At 52.4% G+C, this 19,724-nt stretch overlaps 1 protein-coding gene across 3 annotated transcripts; it reads left to right on the top strand.

Annotated features, from left to right (window-relative positions):
* The first annotated feature begins 456 nt into the window (after window positions 1-456).
* Amz1 (archaelysin family metallopeptidase 1) lies at window positions 457-19,251 on the top strand. Of its 3 annotated transcripts, none has more exons than XM_052169094.1 (7): window positions 457-550; window positions 5,361-5,864; window positions 8,080-8,247; window positions 13,010-13,138; window positions 13,457-13,635; window positions 14,875-15,051; window positions 17,861-19,251. In XM_052169094.1, exons 2-7 carry the CDS (start codon window positions 5,561-5,563, stop codon window positions 18,404-18,406), a joined length of 1,503 nt encoding a protein of 500 aa, XP_052025054.1. In that variant the 5' UTR covers window positions 457-550; window positions 5,361-5,560; the 3' UTR covers window positions 18,407-19,251. The 3 variants fall into 3 exon arrangements, with proteins under 3 accessions (XP_052025054.1, XP_052025055.1, XP_052025057.1); XM_052169095.1 differs by having other exon boundaries at window positions 519-584; XM_052169097.1 differs by lacking the exon at window positions 457-550 and adding an exon at window positions 642-712.
* The last annotated feature ends 473 nt before the right edge of the window (window positions 19,252-19,724 follow it).

Here is a 19,724-nt window from a genome sequence, read left to right as displayed (position 1 = left end):
TGCAGGAACTTGTGCACGCTTGGCAAGGCTTCTTGCCTGGTTTATTTTGTTTTGCTTTCTTTTTGTTTTGGGTTTTTTTGCTTGTGTGTTTGTTTATCCGGTTTTGGCTTTGGTTGTTTGAGACAGCTACTCAGATTAGCCCTGGAGCCCTCAATCCTCCTGCCCCAGCATCAGTTGTAGGATTAGGGAACGCCCCTCCCCCATCCGCCCCCCACCCCCACCCCGACCCCGTTTGACTTTTCCTCTGGTGTCCTAGGCTGGCCTGGGATGTTCAGCTTCCTCTCTCTCCTCAAGCTATGAGACGAACTCTGAAGCACTCGCTGCTGGGAGTGTCAGTGCCCCACGTGCTCCTGAGCAGGCAGATAGCAGAAGTCTGGGAGCCACTGGGGAGGGTGTGGCACCATTTCCTACCGCCCTCCTCTCGCACTTTCCACCCGATCCCGCTTCAGTCCCTGCCTCGCGTGCTGACGTCACACCAGGACCGGTTTGGTCCCCGTGACCCGCACACCAAGCTTCTCTGGGGCAGTTCCGGAGGGCGCGGGGCTGCGAGGTAGGGGGTTCGCGCGGGGACCTGATGGCCCGAGGTGGGTGCGGGTGATACTGCGGAGTTGGGGTTCCAGCCAGCGCGCAAGCCAGGGGGACATCCGGATGGTGGTGGCGGCAGCGGCGTGCTCCAGTGCCGAGGACCACGGGATGCGCGGGGTGTACTTGGGTAGGGTTTGGGGGAGCGACTGGGATTTTGTAAATGCTACGCTGGTGGTCAGGTTCCAGGCAGCTCGGAGCTGGGTCCCAAGCGGCACTCCCCGGTAGCAGCTCCCCAGGTCCAGGCAACAGCCTTGTCATCTTCAGATGGGGTGATCAGGCTTTGGGAAGGCATTCCCCAGCTAGAGCCGGCGGATGGTTGTGGGATGTCCCCGCAGAGGCAGGCGAAGTCTCTGGCTACCCTGCTGCTCTCTAGCCTGTGCCTGGGAGGGGCATAAGTGACCGTCGGGTGATGTCACTGCGCCGGGAAGGTAAAGCCACCTGTCAATCCAAACAGCTGGTTCAGATAGACTCCGAACTTGGCCCAAACATAGCCACTTCACTGGCTGGAAGGAAACTGGGTTGGAATTTGGGGTTCTCAAGCAAGGGCGGGGTCTGCACTTGGGTTGGGGGGCGGGTAAGACCTCCCCATGCCGTCTAAGCCGGTTCCCCTCCCCAACCCCTTTGCATCTTGCATTTCCTTCTCCCTGGGGCTGCTCAAACCGCCTTAGAGCTCTGGCCCTAGGTCAATGAACCCTGCCGCAGCTGCTGGGTGTTTGTTTGAAAAACAAGAAACAAAGCGAGATTCTGGCATACCTGTAATCCTAGCAATGGGGAGACTGAGGCAGGAGGATTGCTGCAAGTTTGAGGGCAGCTCCAAGCTTCGTGATAAATCCTTGCCTCATAATAAAAACATTGCTAAGAGATATGAACCAATACTCTGGGAGTTGGGGGACCTGACCTGGGTCACCTTAGTCAGGTGTCTCTACACTGGTGACAGAGCCTCTCTGGGGAGCCAGAGCCTGGTGCTGTCCCAGGCTTTGAGCAAAATGGGGACTGAGAGACTCTGCACAAAGGAAGGGAATCTAGGTGTCAGAGTCCAGGAGAAGAGGATTTCTTTGAAGAGGGTGATAAACAATATGGCAATACGCTTCTCTTCATCACTGCACGGCCTTTGTCTAGGACAGAGCTTCTCAACATACTTAATGCCTCGACTGTTAACACAGTCCCTTATGCTGTGGTGAACCCCTAACCAGAAAGTTATTTTTGTTGCTATTTCATAACTGTAATGTTGCAACTCTTATGAATTGTAACAGAAATATCTGATATGCAGACTGCCCCAAAGGGGTTGCACCCCACAGGTTGAGAACCACTGGTCTAGAATCATGTCAGGAGTTCCTGCGACCCACCACCAATCATCAGTGTTTCTGTCCCTCAGTTTCCCTATGTGAATCGGTAGTATCTCTGGCTCTGGGACTGTGGGATGTGGGCAGGCAACTGGACAGCTGTCACAATTATTAGCAGAGAGTGGCGGCAGCCATGACAGACACAGAGGAGAGCTGGGGGCCATCTTGGAGGTTTTTTGAGAGGAGGATTTGGCATGGCTGAGAGGATGGGTGGGAGTGGTGGGGTGGCCCCTCACAGTCCCTGCAGCTTCTCCTGTGGCTGCTTTGGTTGCCAAGACCACTTCCTCCTGTCGCTTCAGTCTCTGCATGAGGTGTGGTCCTGTGAAGACTTGCCATGCAGGGTGGAAACACTGAGCTAGTAGCCAGAGTGGGGACAGGAACGCCAACGGCCTCCTAAAGAACCCCAGAGAGTGAATAAGGCCACACATACTGCTTGAGAGGAAATGCTGTCTGTGTAGACATCTTGGCTACCAGACCTCAGAGAAGGACATGAGGAAGGACAGAGGGGCTTGCTTACTCTGGTGCCCAAGTTAGATCTTGTCAAACCAACCTCCGGTCCATGTTGGAAGATGAGTCCTTTGGTCATCACCACCCCTCCCCCATATCCCATCATGCTCTGTTGCCGTTTGTTTTCCTACTTGTTTGGCTTCCTTTTTTGTTTTGTTTTTTTGCTTGTTTGTTTGTTTTTTGTGTGTGTATGTGTGTGTGTGTGTGATAGGTAGTAACTCATGGTGATCTTTCTGCCTCAGCCACCCAAATATTGGATTTACAGGCAGGACATGAAGCATCCAGTGTCTTCTGGAGCTGCTGTGCCCTGTTCCTCCAACACCTGGGCGGTGTCCCATGGTGCTGCACACGGAGCAGATGCCAGCGTGTCTCCCTGGTCTGGCTTCCTCCTGCCCAGGTTCTCTGAGCATGCGTGTGGGTACACCAGCAGCCCTCCTGAGGAGGTTGGGGGACACAGACCTCAAACAGCGTGACTGGGCTGAGCGTGGCTGAGCCAGTGAGCGTTTGGTAAAAAGCAAGCACTTGTCAGCTGGGTATATGCCACATGCATGTAACCTCAGCATGTAGGAGCTCTTGGTCCAGGCCTGGGCTGCATAGTGAGACCCTGTCTCACAGACTACAAAAATGTCTCATTTCTGGTGCCTTTGCCGGAGCTAGGGCGTTTGGCAGCAGCGGAGACCCTGACTAGTATGTGTGTCGGTAAAAAGGAACTGGGTGCCCATGGGGAAGACCCTGTGGGTAGGACAGGTTTCACAGGTCAGGATCAGAGAGAAGGAATGAAATCAGTAGTCAGGATCCAAGCAAGCTGTGCAACCTTTGAAATATTGCTTTACCTTTCTGAGCCTCAGTTTATTTAGCAATAAGATGGGTAAATACGATAACCACACATTAAGATTGTTATAGAGGTTGAGTGAGGTGTTGGATGAAGATGGTCTCAGGCTGCAGAGATAGCTCAGTGGATATTATACAACTCAGTGGGCAGGAGTCGTGACCCACATCTGTAACGGCAGCGTTGTTGTGGGGAGGTAGAGAGGGGAGGCTCCTCAGAGGTCATTGCACAGCTGGTCTAGCTGAAGTAGGGAACTTCAGGTTCAATGAGACACCTGTCTCAAAAATAATGTAGCATGTGACTGAGGAGAATACCTGATGGTGGCCTCTGGCTTCTGCATGTGCATTGCACAGACACACAGGCACACACACAGAGACACACAGACACACGCTCAGACACACATGGACACACATACACACACACACACAGGTACACACACAGAGACACATAGACATACGTTCACAAACACCTACAGACACACAGAGACACACATAGGCAGACACACACAGACATATGCTCAGACACACAGAGATACACATACACAGACACACACAGATACACACAGACATACACCCATCTCACTCACAAAGTGATCTTGAGGGATTTTCTTCCTTCCTATTCTTTTGAGACAGAGTTTCTCTGTGTAGCCCTGGCTGTCCGTGTTTTGTACTCACTCTGTAGCACAGGCTGGCCTGGAACTCAGATCCACTTGCCTCTTGCATCCTGAGAGCTGGAATTACAGGTGTGTGCCATTAATTCCCAGCTTCTAAGGCATTTTCAGAGTGGCTGATGAGACCGGAAGATGTTAATCAGAGTGGTTCAGGATGTCTGCAGTATCAGGGACTCCCGTCTTTCCTCCTCCTGAAGAAGCTGTGAGGTAGATCCCCCTGGGCTACTCCAGAGAAATGACACATTTCCAGTTACAGAAAAGTTAATTCTGGGAGTAATCTTGTGGCTCAGTGGGAGCCCCTGCCTAGAATCCCCCAGGGAGGGGCTGGGGGCGTGGCTCAGTGGTAGAGCCCCTGCCTAGAATCCCTCAGTGAGGGGCTGGGGCGTGGCTCAGGGAGGTTTACTCAACTTACATCAGGCCACAGGTTCCATCCCTAGCACTGAAGGAAAGAAGGAAGGAAGGAAGGAAGGAAGGAAGGAAGGAAGGAAGGCAGACAGCCAGACAGCCAGACAAGCTGAAGTAGCTACAATCTTAAAGCATAATTCAGAGGTCACTGTGAGACAGTGACTTGGGGCGCTGTCTTTGTGTATAGGTCTGGGGCACAGCAAGGAGTCTAAGTAGGTGGTGTGATTGGCATCCAGAAACAAAAATAGGTTGGTGAGACGCTCGAGGAGTCAGGTGCTTAGCAGCCTGCAGGGCTTTCGCAGCTGAGCACTTCCTGCTCTCCCGGAGCTGACCACGCCCACGTTGGGACAGACCACGCCCACGCCGGGACTGAGCCGAAAGTGCAGGCAGTGGCGCATCTTGTGATCATAAAAGGCAGGAGGAGCGGCCTCTGCCTTCTGTGAAGGAACCTTCCTAGCTTTGAAGGGTAGATACCTCTTTATACATCCCGTGCTTCCGAGGACTCAAAGCAGAGCTGGAGTCCTATGGAAACGAACCTCTGTATTCAGTTCTGGGATGGGGAGATGGCTCAGTGGGTAGGGCACTTACTACATAAGCATGGAGATCAGAGTTTGGATCCCTAACACCAGTGTGGAAGACTGAGGTGGCACGTCTGTGGGCCAGTCTGGTGGGATTTTTAAGCTCTGGGTTTAGTGAGATACTCTTTCCAAAAGTAAAGTGGACAGCAATAGACTTGACGTCAGCCTTTGCTCTCCTGCCCGCAATGCACGTGCCCATGCACACACACACACACACGCACACGCACACGCACACGCACACGCACACACACACACACACACGCACACACACGCACACACACAGATGCATGCATGTCCACACCCCTAATTACTTTATTTGAGGAATGGTACCTTGTAGTGTAAATGGGGTCATTCTGACTCCAGTTCACAGGAAAACTGCTCCTTGTCTGAGAGACAGTCATCTGTTCTCAGAGCAGTGACTAGGCCTCCTGTGTCCTCCGCAGGGGGCCAGCAGGCTTTCTGCTCACCTTGCTGAGAAACAAGGCAGAATTAAGCCTCAGTCTCTCAGTCCATCCTCTGAGAGCCCTGGGCAGCTGCTCTCTAAGCCTGAGAGAAGGTTCTACAAAAGACCGTGGCTGTCCCCTGGGAGATTCATGGCCCGGAAAAGGAAATCAAAGGAGTGGCCGGGGGCCAAACACACACCATGGTGCAGTGCAAGCCACCCCAGGAGTTCAGCTTCGGACCCCGGGCTCTGAAGGATGCCCTGATCTCCTGCGATCTGACTCTGAAGCAGCTCTATACCTCGGCCTTCTCCCCGGCGGAGAGGCTCTTCCTGTCTGAGGCCTACAACCCTCACCGGACCCTCTTCAGCACACTGCTCATTCACTCAGCCTTTGACTGGCTCCTGAGTCGCCCAGAGGCCCCTGAGGATTTCGAGACCTTCCATGCTTCTCTGCAGCTCCGGAAGCAGAGCCTGGCCCGGAAACACATTTACCTGCAACCCATAGGTAGGAAAGATGGGCCAGAGTCATCAGGCTCCCCTGGGGGCGTGGCTCAGTGGTAGAACCCCTGCCTAGAATCCTCCAGTGAGGGACTGGGGGTGTGGCTCAGTGGTAGAGCCTCTGCCTAGAATCCTCCAGTGAGGGGCTGGGGGCGTGGCTCAATGTAGAGCACCTACCCAGAATCCCCCACTAAGAAACAGCCCCAGGCAGAACTGGCTTGAAGAAGATGGTCTGGGGTCACTAGGTACTCAGATTGGCAGAGCAACTTGCCTTTTTAGCAGCCCCCCACCCTTGGTTATTTAGGTGTGTGCTCACAGTCCAGGCCATGATCTGGTCATAACTAACACTGCCTTAGGCCCTGTGCTGGGTGCTCAGAGGAATACCCATTTTACAGGCTAAAAAGCTGAGGTTGGAGATGTCTAGGGCTTGCCTGGTGGTAGAGCTGGACTCTGGAGGAGGCGGGGTTTAAAGGCAAATCTTAATTGGCCTCATGTTCTTTTAGAAGACACTGGACTGGGTGTGGAGGGGACTTAGGGATCCCCAGGGGGTCCCTCCAGGTCTCTTCATCAGGAAGACACTGGTAGAGTTGGAGCAACCAAGACTTAGAAAATGAGCCGGGCGGTGGTGGTGCACGCCTTTAATCCCAGCACTTGGGAAGCAGAGGCAGGTGGATTTCTGAGTTCGAGGCTAGCCTGGTCTACAGAGTGAATTCCAGGACAGCCAGGGCTACACAGAGAAAACCTGTCTGGGGGGGGGGGGAGACTTAGAAAATGGCCCAGCCAGAGATGCTATGGAGGGAGAAGAGACAGTCTGGTCCCTGTGTTCTCAGTATACCAAAGTTAGGAGGGCCGTGCCCAGCAGAGGGCCACACTTATCGCTATTAGCGTCAGGACAGCGGACAGAGGGTATGGTTTCTGAGACACTGACCTACACTGCTTTGTCCTGGCCCTTAGGATGGCACCTCAGTGGTCAGTTTTCGTTTCTTTCTTTTTTTTTAAGAAAAGATGTATTTATTTATTTTATATTTGAGTACACTGTCGCTCTCTTCAGACACACCAGAAGAGGGCATCAGATCCCATTACAGATGGTTGTGGTTGCATTTGAACTCAGGACCTCAGTGCTTTTAACCACTGAGCCATCTCTTCGGACCCAGCCTGGGTTTTCTGCAGCAGTTTCTTACTGCTGTTTAGGATCAGAGTGCTACTGTGCTCTGTGCTGCCCCGCAGCCCACAGCCCGCAGCCCGCAGCCCGCAGCCCGCAGCCCACAGCCTGCTCGTGCCTGCCTTAGAGTCAGCCACTCTGTCCACGTACATCATCTGCTGGGTCTTGGTAGGAGGACTAGGCTGGCTTCTCCCCTCCCTCTTTCCTTCCCTCCATCCCCCTCTTCTCTCCATTATTTTTTAATTTTTAATATGTGTATTTGTATCTGTGTGTGCGCTTGGGCACATGAGTACATTTGCCTTGGAGGAGAGAGACGTCTTCTCCCCTTGGACTTGGAGTTGCAAGCAGTTGTAAGCTGCCCAACGTGGGTGCTGGGAATCGAACTTGGGTCCTCTCCAAGAATGAGTGGCATGTGCTTGCTCTTAGCTGTTGACCCCATCTCTCCAGCCCTCTTATTATATTTTTTGATATGGGGGATTTCATGTAGTCTGGGTTGGCCCTGAACTCATCATTATTTAGCCAAAGATGACCTTAAACTCCTGACCTGACCCTCCTGATCCTCCTGCCTTCACCTCCTGGGTCCTGGGATTACAGGTGTGCACCACCATGCCCAGTTTTCAGGAGATAGGGATACAATCCTGAGCCGTGTGCATGTTCCGTAAACATTCTACCAACGGAGCCACATCCGCAGCCCCCAAGCCTGGGTTTCTAACCACTTTGGAGACCTTGCAACCACTGACCCCTCGATTCCATCCCTGTCCAAGTAGCATAGGGTGAGCTGGCACCCCTCCCAGTGGTGCTGCTCCCTGTCCCAGATGTCCTACTTACCGCTGTCAGCTGATGCCTCTCTGCCCTAGCTAGGCTGTGTTTCTCCTGGTGTAGCACCCGTTAGCGTCTACCCATGCCAGCTGCCCTCTTCTGGCCTCTACCTACCCGGAGTTATCACACGGGGCTGCCCGTCCTGTCCGGAAACTGACTTGTTTCACCCAAGGGAGGGGCCAGCATGGGCGGGGCACTGGGCAGGAGGCCACATCAGGCTGATGGGTTCTTGTGCTGCTAGATCTGAGTGAGGGGCTGGCGGGCTGCCCCCTGCTGGACCACCTTCGGAGCTGTGCCGAAGCTTTCTTCCTGGGCCTGCGTGTTAAGTGCCTGCCCTCAGTGGCTGCTGCCTCCATTACCTGCTGCTCGAGACCCAGTCGGGACACTGATGGGCTCCAGCTTCACACAGGTAAGTGAGGCGGGCTGTGGGGGACAGCCTGGAGCACCGCTGTGTGGCAGAAGACCCTTCTGCGCATGCGCGTGTGTGCGTGTGCTTGTGCGTGTGCGTGTGTGTGCGTGTGCGTGCGTGTGTGTGTGTGTGTGTGTGTGTGTGTGAGATATGTGTGTGGAAGTCAGAGGCCAGAGGACAACCTTGGATATCAGGCCTCAGTACCTGTCCACCTTGTTTTATTTTATTTTATTTATTTTATTTTATTTTATTTTTATTTTGTTTGGTTTTTTTCGAGACAGGGTTTCTCTGTGTAGCCCTGGCTGTCCTGGAACTCACTCTATAGACCAGGCCCTGTAGAAATCCGCCTGCCTCTGCCTCCCAAGTACTAGGATTAAAGGCCTGCGCCGCCGCCGCCACTACCACCGCCAGGGGATGCAGCTGTCTCTGACTTCCCAGTGCTAGGATTTAAATCACAGACTACTGCGGCTGACTTAAATAATTAAGACTTTAAAAGATTGTTCACTTTCCTCTACGGGTGTGTTTGCCTGCGTGTATGCATGCCCAGTGCCTGAAGAGCTCAGAAGAGGCCCTTGGCTCCCCTGAAACTGGAGTTCCTGCCTGGTGTGAGCTGCCGTGCAGGTGCTGGGAACAGAACCCGGGTCCTCTGCAGAAGCAGCCGCACTCTTGGATGCTGAGCCATCTCTCTACCCCTCTCCTAGTTTTGAAGCTAATGACTATGTTTATCCAGGGCAAACCTCTGTGCTTCTGTCAGTTTGTGTGGATGGATGCATGCAGGGCCACAGGCTGGGGGGAAGGGCACTGCAGACCCCGGAAGTGGAGCTGCACTAGGTGCTGGGACTGAGCCACGCCCTCTGCTCCTCTCCACCTTTGTGGCCTTTAAAGACTGGAGCTCATGTAGCCCAGGCTGGCTTTCGCCTTGTGATCCTCCTGCCTCAGCTCCCGGCTTGAGTGCTGAGATGAACGGGGCCCAGAGACTTACTAGTTTTGATCATTAGTCTAAGGCGTTTTTGAAAAACATTTCCAGGGGATCTTGGTCCTGGGATAGTTCTCCTTCAGAAGGGTTTTCTCTTCCCCTTACACGGCCATGCAAGATGAAGGCATGGTTCTTTTCTGGGCTGGTCTGTGACCCTTAGGGAGCGGTCTGCATCCTGTGTTGGGTGTGGAATCCTATGGCGCCGGCAGAGTAGGGACCTGTCTTTAGGGTCCGTGTCCTGCCTTAGGGGCAGCCCAGCTTCTCTGCACCGTGGGGCAGTCTTCTCCTGTCTGCTTTCTCTGCAGGTATCTGGTTCAGGTGACAGTCACTGAGGTCAGCAGAAGTAGTGCAGAGCTCCTAGCCTCCTTACTCAGGAGGCTAAGGCAGGAGGATTGAAAGTTTTAGGTTTGCCTGGGCTACAAAGTGACTTTGAGACCAGCTGAGGGTACATATGAAGACCCTGTTTTAAAAAGTAAAAAGAGGGTTGGGGTGTGGCTCAGAGTAGAGCCCCTGCCTAGAATCCCCCAGTAAGGGGCTGGGGTGTGGCTCAGAGTAGAGCCCCTGCCTAGAATCCCCCAGTAAGGGGCTGGGGTGTGGCTCAGAGTAGAGCCCCTGCCTAGAATCCCCCAGTGAGGGGCTGGGGGCGTGACTCAGTAGTAAAGAACTTGTATAACACATTCAGAGCCCTGAAAACACTGAAAAAAAAAATGTTTGTAGGATAGTTTTGTTTACATCAAATATTCTGTCAGAATCAGTTTACTTCATTTTTGCTTTACAGTTTTGAGACTTATTTATTTATTTTTGTTTGTTTGTTTGTTTTTTCGAGACAGGGTTTCTCTGTGTAGCCCTGGCTGTCCTGGAATTCACTCTGTAGACCAGGCTGGCCTCGAACTCAGAAATCCATCTGTGTCTGCCTTCCAAGTGCTGGGATTAAAGGCATGCGCCACCACTGCCCGGCGAGACTTTTATTTTTTATTTATTCACTTACTTATTCACTTTTGAGACTGGGTCTCAGTAGGTAGCTGTGGATAGCTTAGAGCTCACAGAGGTCTGACTGCTGTCTGCCTTCAGAGAGCTGAGATTAAAGGCCTATGTCACCAGACTGGCCCTTTTTTATTTATGTTTTTTTAGACTTTTATTTTTATTGCATTAAAATATATTATAAATATTTTAATTTATATTTTTATTATTTTTTATATTGTAAAAATATCACAAAAGTTTTTGGACTTTTATTTATGTGTTCTTTCATTTATTTATTTATTTATTTATTTATTTATTTATTTATTTATTTATTTATTTATTTTGTGAGACAGGGTTTCTCTGTGTAGCCCTGGCTGTCCTGGAACTCACTCTGTAGACCAGGCTGGCCTCAAACTCAGAAATCTGCCTGCCTCTGCCTCCCAGAGTGCTGGGATTAAAGGTGTGCGCCACCACTGCTCAACTTTCTTTCTTTCTTTCCTTCCTTCTTTCTTTCTTTCTTTCTTTCTTTCTTTCTTTCTTTCTTTCTTTCTTTCTTTCTTTCTTTCTTTCTCTCTCTCTCTCTCTCTCTCTCTCTCTCTCTCTCCTTCCCTCCCTCCCTCCCTCCCTTCCTTCCTTCCTTCCTTCCTTCCTTCCTTCCTTCCTTCCTTCCTTCCTTCCTTCCTTCCGTCCTTCCTTCCTTCCTTCCTTCCTTCCTTCCTTCCTTCCTTCCTTCCTTCCTTCCAATATATGGATGCTCTGTCGCATGTGCACCTGCCTGCCAGAAGAGGGCATCAGATCCCTTTGTAGATGGTTGTGAGCCATTATGTAGGAACTGAACTCAGGACCTCTGGAAGAGCAGCCCGTGTTCTCAACTACGGCGCCATCTCACCAGCCCGTTCCGAAACGTTTGAAGTCTCGCTGTGGTTAGGCCATCTCTGCTAGTCAGTGGTGCACCCCACACGTCTGTTACCAGCAACCACATCCCCTGCACGTTGGACTGTGAGCACATCCCCCTGACAGCCCCCTCCGTCCCTCCCTCACTCTGCCTCTGTCCTCCCCACTAGAATGGTCTCCGGCTGGTCACATAGCCCCGAGTCTTACCCTCTCTGTCTCCCACACTTGATGTCTCAGCTCCCCCTCAGCCCCACTCCTCGCGTCTTGTCTTTCCCTGCAGGGTCCTCGCGTCTTGTCTTTCCCTGCAGGGTCCTCGCGTCTTTCCCTGCAGGGTCCTCGCGTCTTTCCCTGCAGGGTCCTTGCGTGCTAGAGCCAGCCATCCACTCAGTGGGATGCAGCTGGGACACTCTCCCCACACACGCCTGCCCTGGGTGGTACCCAGAAGCCCCTGACCTCCCTCTCTTGCGCTGGCCTGGCTCTGCTCCAGTGCGCTCGCTCACACTGTGTAGAGACGGAGGAGGGGCTCCATTCCATGTTTTCTTAGCAGAGGCTGGCAGACCCAGATCTAGCCGCTTCCCTGTCTTGTGCTGTTCTCCATCTTGATTTTCACGAAGTGTTCCCAGCCCCATCACCTTCTCTGCCTTTGTCCACCACTGCTCCTTGGGGCAGCGCCTCTGTCTCTTGTCCTCCTCCCCCCCCCCCCCCCCCCCCCCGCAGTCACTCCCCTGGCTCTCTGGGGCCTCACTGGCCACCTAGGTCTCCCTCTTCTCTCTCCTTCTGCCCTGAGTGGCTCCGACTTCTTGCTCTGACCTTGACTCTCTGGGCAATGCAGAGCCATGGTTCTCCTCAGCGGAACCACAGCTGAGGGCCTCCTGCTGTCTGAGGTAATGAATGCTTCCTGGGCCTACGGACCTGGGTGTGGGTATTTTGGGGGTAACCATTCAGGTGCCTGTTCTCTCCTGGGCTCTTTTTGCCGTGTGTGTGTGTGTGTGTGTGTGTGTGTGTGTGTGTGTGTATGTGTGTGTGTGTATGTGAATGTGTGTGTGCACGAATGTATATGTGTGTGTGAATGTGTGTCTGAGTGTGAGAGTATGTGAATGTGTTGTGTGAAAGTGTGTGTGTGTGAATGCATGAGTGTGTGTGTGTGCATGTGAGTGGGAGCATGTATGAGTGTGTATGTGTATGTCTGTATGAGTGTGAGTGTGTGAGTGGGCATGAGAGTGTATGACTGTGAATGTGTGTGTGCATGTGTGAATTTGAGAGTGCATGTGTGTGAGAGAGTATGTGTGTGTGAGAGTATGTGTGTGTGAGAGAGTATGTGTGTGTGAGAGAGTATGTGTATGTGAGAGCGAGCGAGCGAGCGAGAGAGAGAGAGAGAGAGAGAGACAGAGACAGAGACAGAGACAGAGACAGAGAGGGAGACAGAGGTCTTTCTCATTCACTGACAACCTTTTTATTTCTTTGGAGGCAGGTCCCTCACTGTCATGGGACCCACTAGTCTGTCCAGGCTGACTGGCCCATGAGCTCCGGGGATCTCTCTGTTTCTGCCTTCCCAGTACTGGGATTACAAACCCCTGGGATGGGGATCAGACTCGGACTACCTGTTTGCTTGGCAAACAGTCTACTCACCGAGCCCTCTGCTCAGCCCCTGAGCCCCTCACTGCCCCTTTGGCCTCCCCACATGGAAGGTGTTGGCTTTGCTGTGTCCGGATCAGATCTCATGACTCAGGGGATGACCAGCCCTGGGGATCCACGGCCGCGCTCTCAGGCCAGGCCCGTGCTCCTTGGGTCACGTCCTCTTCTTTAGCTGCTCTGAGTCCCTGTTCTCACCACAGATGTGCCTTTCCTATACCCAGCTTTGAGGGGGGCTGGTTCCAGATCAAGAGGCAGAGTGGGGGGGCTCACCTGCCCTCCCTGACCATCTTCCTGCAGATGGCATCTTGTCCTTCTTGAAGAACAACAAGCCAGCGGACGCATTGTGCGTGCTGGGCCTCACGCTGGCCGACCTGTACCCCCATGATGCCTGGACCTTCACCTTCGGCAGATTTCTTCCGGGGCATGGTAAGCTGAGGCCCTCCTTAGCAACTGTTGCCAAGGAGGCAGAACGATGTGTTCCCGCCCACCAGTGCAGGGAGTAACATGCACATTCTCTCAGGGCGGGGCGGGGCGGGGGGGGGGGGGACGATGACGGTGCAGGAGCTCGAGGTTTGTTCTCCCTGGGCCTGGGCAAGGGGCTGGTCCCCAGAGTCGACAGCAGTTGGCAGGGCCAGGGGACTCGTTGCTCTTCTGGCTGTCCTGGGCTGCCGGAAATGCTGGGGTGGTTTGACCTGGGCTCCTGAGCCATGGCTGCCCCTTGGACTTCTTCTGGCTTCTCCTCAGAAGTGGGTGTGTGTAGCTTCGCTCGCTTCTCTGGAGAGTTCCTGCAGGCCGGGTCCAGGGTTCCGGACCCAGCTGTGCTGGAGGCCGCAGCAGCTGCAGCAGGTGGCCCCGAGACGCCGCCACACGAGGAAGGACGGTCCCTGTGCTTCAGCGCCCTGGGCATGGTCCAGTGTTGCAAGGTGAGCATGGGGGATGGGAAAGGTCAGGCGTCCATCACACAGTCAGTGCTAAAAGGAAGGTGGTCCCTTGTTACAGACCGTAGGTCTGCTGTGGGAAAACCAGGGTCCTCTGGTCCCGGAAGGCACAGGTCCGGCTGAGAAGACAGACAGAACAAACCACACAGACACACAGAGGCAGCTTGAATCTGAATGTATTTTGGAGCTCTAAGGCAAGGATTTTTATACAGGAAGAGTTGGTATTACCATTTCAAAAGATGCAGCCAGTGAGGCAGGCACAATTATCATAGCCATTTGGTACAAGGAAATGCAAAAATCAATTAGGTGCAAAGTTTCTCAAGTAACAGATACTGAAGATCAATTTACAGATGCCATCAAACTTCCTGATTAGAATACAGAGTCACTCATAGTTTACAGCAAACCTTCAAAGAGTTTGAAGTTTCTTATACCACCTGGGTCTTAACAAGTTCTTGTGAGAAATCCTTATCTAACATTTAGCCTTCTACCTTGTAAAACAAAACTTCCTGACTTAATCAATGCTTTCAGTACCAGAGTGCCAGAGCCATCCTCATACATATATGCACAGCCATAAAAACCTGCATGTGGTTGGAAGGTAGTAATTATGTAAACAACTATGAGGCAAAGCATTGCCATTCTTAAAAGGGAGTTTGGCGGTTAGTGAATCGACTTTAAAGACCGGATTATCAGCCAGGCTTTAGGAATCCCAGCCAGGCCATAGGAATCCCTGAGAAGAGAGAAAAGGAGGAAGTCAGGGCAAACTGCTACTTGAGAACTACAGGCCCATCTTAAATAGCTAGGAAGTAAGAGAATATAGCAAATTGCCAGGTGAGATTTCTGCTTCTAAACAGAGAGTTCCATTATTCCCAGGAGACATTTCTTTTTTCCGCCTCTGTCTGTAAAATATCAACTTTACAGACTTCACTGGGCCACCACGGCAGTCCCTAACTTAAGAGTGAGTGATCCAAGACTAAGAGACCCTACAGATCAAGACCACAAAGATATGACCCAAAGGGTTCTGGGATCTGGCCCCTGGTCCGGCTGGCTTCTAAGCCTCCTCATTCTGTGTGGCTTCTTGGAGCCACTATGGAGGACGTCGTGAAGGGGATGCTTGGGGCACTGCCTGGGGCTCCGTTGTTACCCAAGGTGTTGGCCCAGGGTTGCCCAGTGGGCTCGGGAATCCCTGGGTGCGAGACTGAGGCAAGGCTGCCTTGTCCCCCTTAGGTCACCTGTCATGAGCTCTGCCACCTCCTCGGCCTGGGGAGCTGTCGCTGGCTCCGCTGCCTCCTGCAGGGGGCGCTTAGCCTGGATGAGGCGCTCAGGCGGCCCCTGGACCTCTGTCCCATCTGCCTGAGGAAATTGCATCACCTCCTGGGCTTCAGGCTCCTGGAGAGGTACAAGGTGAGTGTGTGGGGCATAGGGCAGTCAGGCAGCGGCCGTGGGAGGGGACAGTGTGTGTGTGTGTGTGTGTGTGAGAGAGAGAGAGAGAGAGAGAGAGAGAGAGAGAGAGAGAGAGAGAGAGAGAACACCAAAGGACACGTATGCACCATCATTCCTGGGGAGTGGGTGGGCTGCAGGTCTTGCTGGCAGATGGGACACCCAGGCTGGTGGCAGTAGCAGTGACATCAGGCTGCCGTTTGTGGAGTAGGGCGGGAGAGCGCCCCCTCACCCCCAGAAGTGCTGTATTTACAGAGCATTGGTGAGGCTCCTTCTCTACCTCTCCATGTCTTCTTTCCTCGTCTTTGCGCCATGATGGACACTGCAGATCCTATACCCAGAGGGAGTGCAGCTCCTAGGACAAAGGGGAAGTTGGTGTCCAGAGAGGCAGCTAGCCGCGGAGCCTCTCTTGGCTGAGCTGGCGAGGAGGTGCTGCCCTCTGCTGTCAGCGTGAAGTATTGCTGCAAGTAACCTTCAACCTTTATCCCTGTAGGAAGCCTCCTTTGCAAACCAGGAGACTAGGCTCAGGATTTGAGGTCAAATTCAAATGCTACTTCTTTTTCTTGAAATCCACCTTAGGTCGAAATCAAGCTAAAGTTTTCAGTGCAGGTAGCGGATATTCCTGTCTGTGTAAAAATTAGTCACTTTCATGTCTAGGTTCAACTTACTTGGTGTGTGAAGTCCCCCTCCCCACAGGTTCTTTTCTTCTTTAATTTTGTGGTGTTGGTGCAACCTTTAATCCCAGCACCCCAGAGGCCGAAGCAGGGTTATCTCAGTGAGTTTGATGCCAGCCTGGTCTACAGAGTGAATTCCAGGGCAGCCAGAACTACATAGAAGACCTTGTCTCGAAACAAAACAAAACAACAAACAAGAAAGAAAGAAAAAGAAAAAAGATTTTTATTTTTATATGTATGGGTGTTTTGCCTTCATGTATGCAAACCATGAAGTGTGTGTCCAGTGTCCATGGGGGTTAAAGAGGGTGTCAGGTCCCTTGAGATTGGAGTTACAGATGGTTGTCAGCTACTATGTGGATGCTGGGACTTGAACCTGGGTCCTCTAGAAGGACAACTAGCACTTGTAAGTGCTGAGCCATCTCTCCAGCTCCCTCTCAGTTTTATAAGGTTCACTATTCATTTATTTGTTTGTGTGTGCGTGGGCCATGGTGTATGTATGGGGCTGAGAGGACATAAGCCACTAGGAGTTGAGTTGGCACCCTGGGGTGGCCATAGGGCACGGGGACTATCGGGCCTCTGGCCTTCCAGGCTACTGCAGGAGGTGGAATCAGCTCAGGGTCACTGGGACAGTCCCTGAGGATTCTAGTCGGGGACACAGAGCTAAGTGAGGCCTAGCTTCAGAACGGAGGTGGGACACACAGTATCTTGTCACACAGATGTAGCACATCTGAGCATGTGCTATGTCACACAAGGACATCCATCTGGATGTGCATTAGGGGCCAGGAAATGTGTTGATTCCTCCATATGTCTTAAACATGTTTTAACTTGGGGCTGGAGAGATGGCTCAGCGGTTAAGAGAACTGACTGCTCTTCCAGAGGTCCCAAGTTCAAATCCCTACAACCACAAGATGGCTCACAACCATCTGTAATGAGATCCGATGCCCTCTCCTGGTATGCCTGGAAACATCTACAGTGTACTCATACAAATAAAATAAATCTTCAAAGGGGGCTGGAGAGATGGCTCAGTGGTTAAGAGCGCTGACTGCTCTTCCAGAGGTTCTGAGTTCAATTCCCAGCAACTACATGGTGGCTCACAACCACGATGAGTTCTTCTGGTGTGTCTGAGGACAGCGACAGTGTACTCATATACATAAAACAAACAAGCAAACAAATAAATAAATTTTTAAAAAATGTTTAACTCAGAGCTGGAGAGATGACTTAAGAATAGTTTGGTTTCAGTACCCATGTCTGGTAGCTCACAATTGCTGGTTAACTTTAGGTCTGCAGGATCTGATGCCCTCTTCTGTTCACTGTGGGTACTACATGCATGGGGTACACAGATATACTTACACATACAATAAATAAATCTTTTTTTTTTTTTTTTTTTTTTTTGAGACAGTGTTTCATTAAATAGCTCTGGCTCTCCTGGAACTCGCTCTGTAGATCAGGCTGGCCTTGAACTCAGAGATCTGCCTGCGTCAGCCTCCCAAGTTCTGGGACTAAGAGTGTATCACCACTACCCAGTGGAAACAAAGTTTTAACTCTAGGGGCTGGGAAGATACCCTAGCAGGTGTGAGGATGTAAATCTGGATCCACAGCAGCTAATAAGAAGGTTGGGTGTAGGGCAAGCATAAGTGACCTTTGTGCTGGGGAGGCTGGGACAGTAGGGACCCTGAAGCTCTCGAGCCAGTCAGTCTAACCATGGTGAGCTCTAGGCTCGGTGAAGTGAGAGACTGTCTCAAAAACTAAGGCGCGAAATGAGGATGCTTGGTGTTGATCTCTGACCTCCACATGCACTTGTGTGCACCCTATGCTTGTGCAGTGTGCACATGCACACATGCAAAAGCTCAAACACATAAAGTTCAGATTAACTATAGTCTTCGTGTAATTTAACTCTGAGCAGTGGCTGGGTTAACAGCTAGCTTGCCAAGTACCTGTGAAAGGTGGGCATCTGGGCGTTGGGAGGTCCAGCTCAGCTGTGGCCTGGACTCCTGTCCTCAGACCCACCTCAAGGGCCCTCATGGCTCCAGCCTCATGCCGGCTGCTGGGGTGGTCCTCGTGGCTCTCTCGCTAACCTCAGCCTGTGTTTCTTCCCCCAGAGACTCCATACTTGGACTCGGATGATGGTGGAGATATGGTCTGGTCAAGAGGCTGTGTCAGAGGACACCTTGCCCTTCAGTGCTGACTCAGGCATGGGCTGCGAGAGTGACACGGAGCCGGCCACCACCCCCTCAGAGCCTGTCACCCCTGATGCGTGGAGTCACACCTTCCCTGATGAGCCCGAACCAGTGTCTGAGGATGGACTGAGCTCTCTCGTGGCCTCGGAAGTGTTGCTCAAACTCGGGGAGCCTGTGGATGCCATAGAGGAGTACGGACAGTGGCTGGATGCGTGCATCCGGGCCCTGGAGAGGGGCGTGGCTGAAGAGGAGCTGATCCAGGTGGACTCGGCCGTGGATGCCCTGGGCCGCTGGGAGATGTTCACGGGGCAGCTCCCGGAGACCAAGCAGCATGTGCCCCGTGGCAAGGATAATGTAGGATTGCGCAGGGTGCTGGGGGACAAGTTTTCCTCCCTGAGGCGGCGGCTGAGCTCTCGAAGACTTGCCAAGGCCAGTTCTTCCCACTGCCGCTGGGGAATGGAGAACTGACCCAGCAAGATGGACCATGCAACCCGGGGAGATCAGCTCCTGCCATTTTTTTTTCCCTGAGGATACTAACCAACCAGGGGGCACCCAGTGACTGAGGGTACTCAGGTATCTTCAGGGTTAAAACAAAGGTTCCCTGGAAGCTAAAGAAATGCTTCTTGGGTGCTTGACCACAGGGTCCCCCATGTGTGGCCGGCAGCCATCGTGTGGCCCGCAGCCATTGCTGAGGGCGGGAGGTTGCTACATCCTTACTTCTTCCCTGCAGGAGGGGGCTCTGGTCTGTCTAGTTACTCACAGCGGGAGCTCTGGGCCACCCTGCAGCATGGGCTAGATGGCTGTGTATGTATGTATATTTGTATCTCTGTGTGTCCGTGCACATGAGTGCAGTTGCCCACAGAGGCCAGAAGAAGGCACCAGACCTCTAGTCGTCATTACAGGGAGTTGTAAGCCACCCGTTGTGGGTGTTTGCAGTTGAACTCAGGTCCTCTGCAAGTACAGCACACACCTTTAATGTCTGAGCCATCTCTCCAGCGCCAACATTTTATTTTGACCTGTGTTGTTCACGCGGGGTCCTTTTCTGTGGCTAGCATGACTTTCTGCTCACCAGGGCTGGCACAGGTGTCATTGAGAAACTCCTGAAGAAATTTGTGCCCTGGGAGGTTGGCAGAAGTGGAGGGATGTGGTTGGCTGTGGAAGGCAGAGGCTACTTCTCCAACCCCCAGGCTGCGGCTGCCAAACTTCTGCCACCAGTTAGGCCAGTGTGCTGGTTGGGGCTCAGCGCTTTTGTCTTTGATGACATTTTTCCTGTGTCCGTCTATAAAAACTCCTGACATAGGATGTTAAAATTATCCATTCGCAGCTGTGCTGTTTTCTACCTTTGTTTCTGTGTCATGTATTGTTGAAGCTCTTACACACACACACACACACAGATTGTTTTCCTGAAGTGATTCTCATTGTTCTCAAATATCCCAGCTGGCTAGCAAGGCCAGTCTCAGTCCTGAGGCGGGAGGAGGGCAGGCTCCAGGCAGATAATGGCAGCCAGGGGAGCATGCGCATCTTGTAGGTGAGCGACTGTCTTAGTTCCCTTTCAATGCTGTGACAAGACACCTGAGCAGATCAACTTAAAAGAAAGAAGGGCCGTTTTGACTCACGGCTTCCAGGGATTCATCTGTGGTGGTCTGGGTCCATGGCTTTTAGGCTGTGGTAAGGATGAGGTAGAACATCACAGTAGGAACAGTGTCCGTGGAGCAGAGACTCGGCTCACAGAGGCCATGAAGATAAGTGAGAAGGGCCAGTGAACATCTACCCCTTAAGGGAACAC

This window comes from Apodemus sylvaticus, chromosome 22 (genome assembly GCF_947179515.1).
Source record: "Apodemus sylvaticus chromosome 22, mApoSyl1.1, whole genome shotgun sequence".
Lineage (NCBI taxonomy): Eukaryota > Metazoa > Chordata > Mammalia > Rodentia > Muridae > Apodemus > Apodemus sylvaticus.
This window is presented reverse-complemented; position numbering and strand designations above follow the sequence as displayed.

What these genes read in the sequence shown, in the direction of transcription:
- Amz1 (XM_052169094.1), top strand. Translation starts at nt 5,561, where the DNA reads ATGGTGCAGTGCAAGCCACCCCAGGAGTTCAGCTTCGGACCCCGGGCT. An exon ending in TGGGCTCCAGCTTCACACAG is followed by an intron (nt 8,248 to 13,009) that starts GTAAGTGAGGCG and finishes ATCTTCCTGCAG; the next exon opens with ATGGCATCTTGTCCTTCTTG. An exon ending in GCATGGTCCAGTGTTGCAAG is followed by an intron (nt 13,636 to 14,874) that starts GTGAGCATGGGG and finishes TGTCCCCCTTAG; the next exon opens with GTCACCTGTCATGAGCTCTG.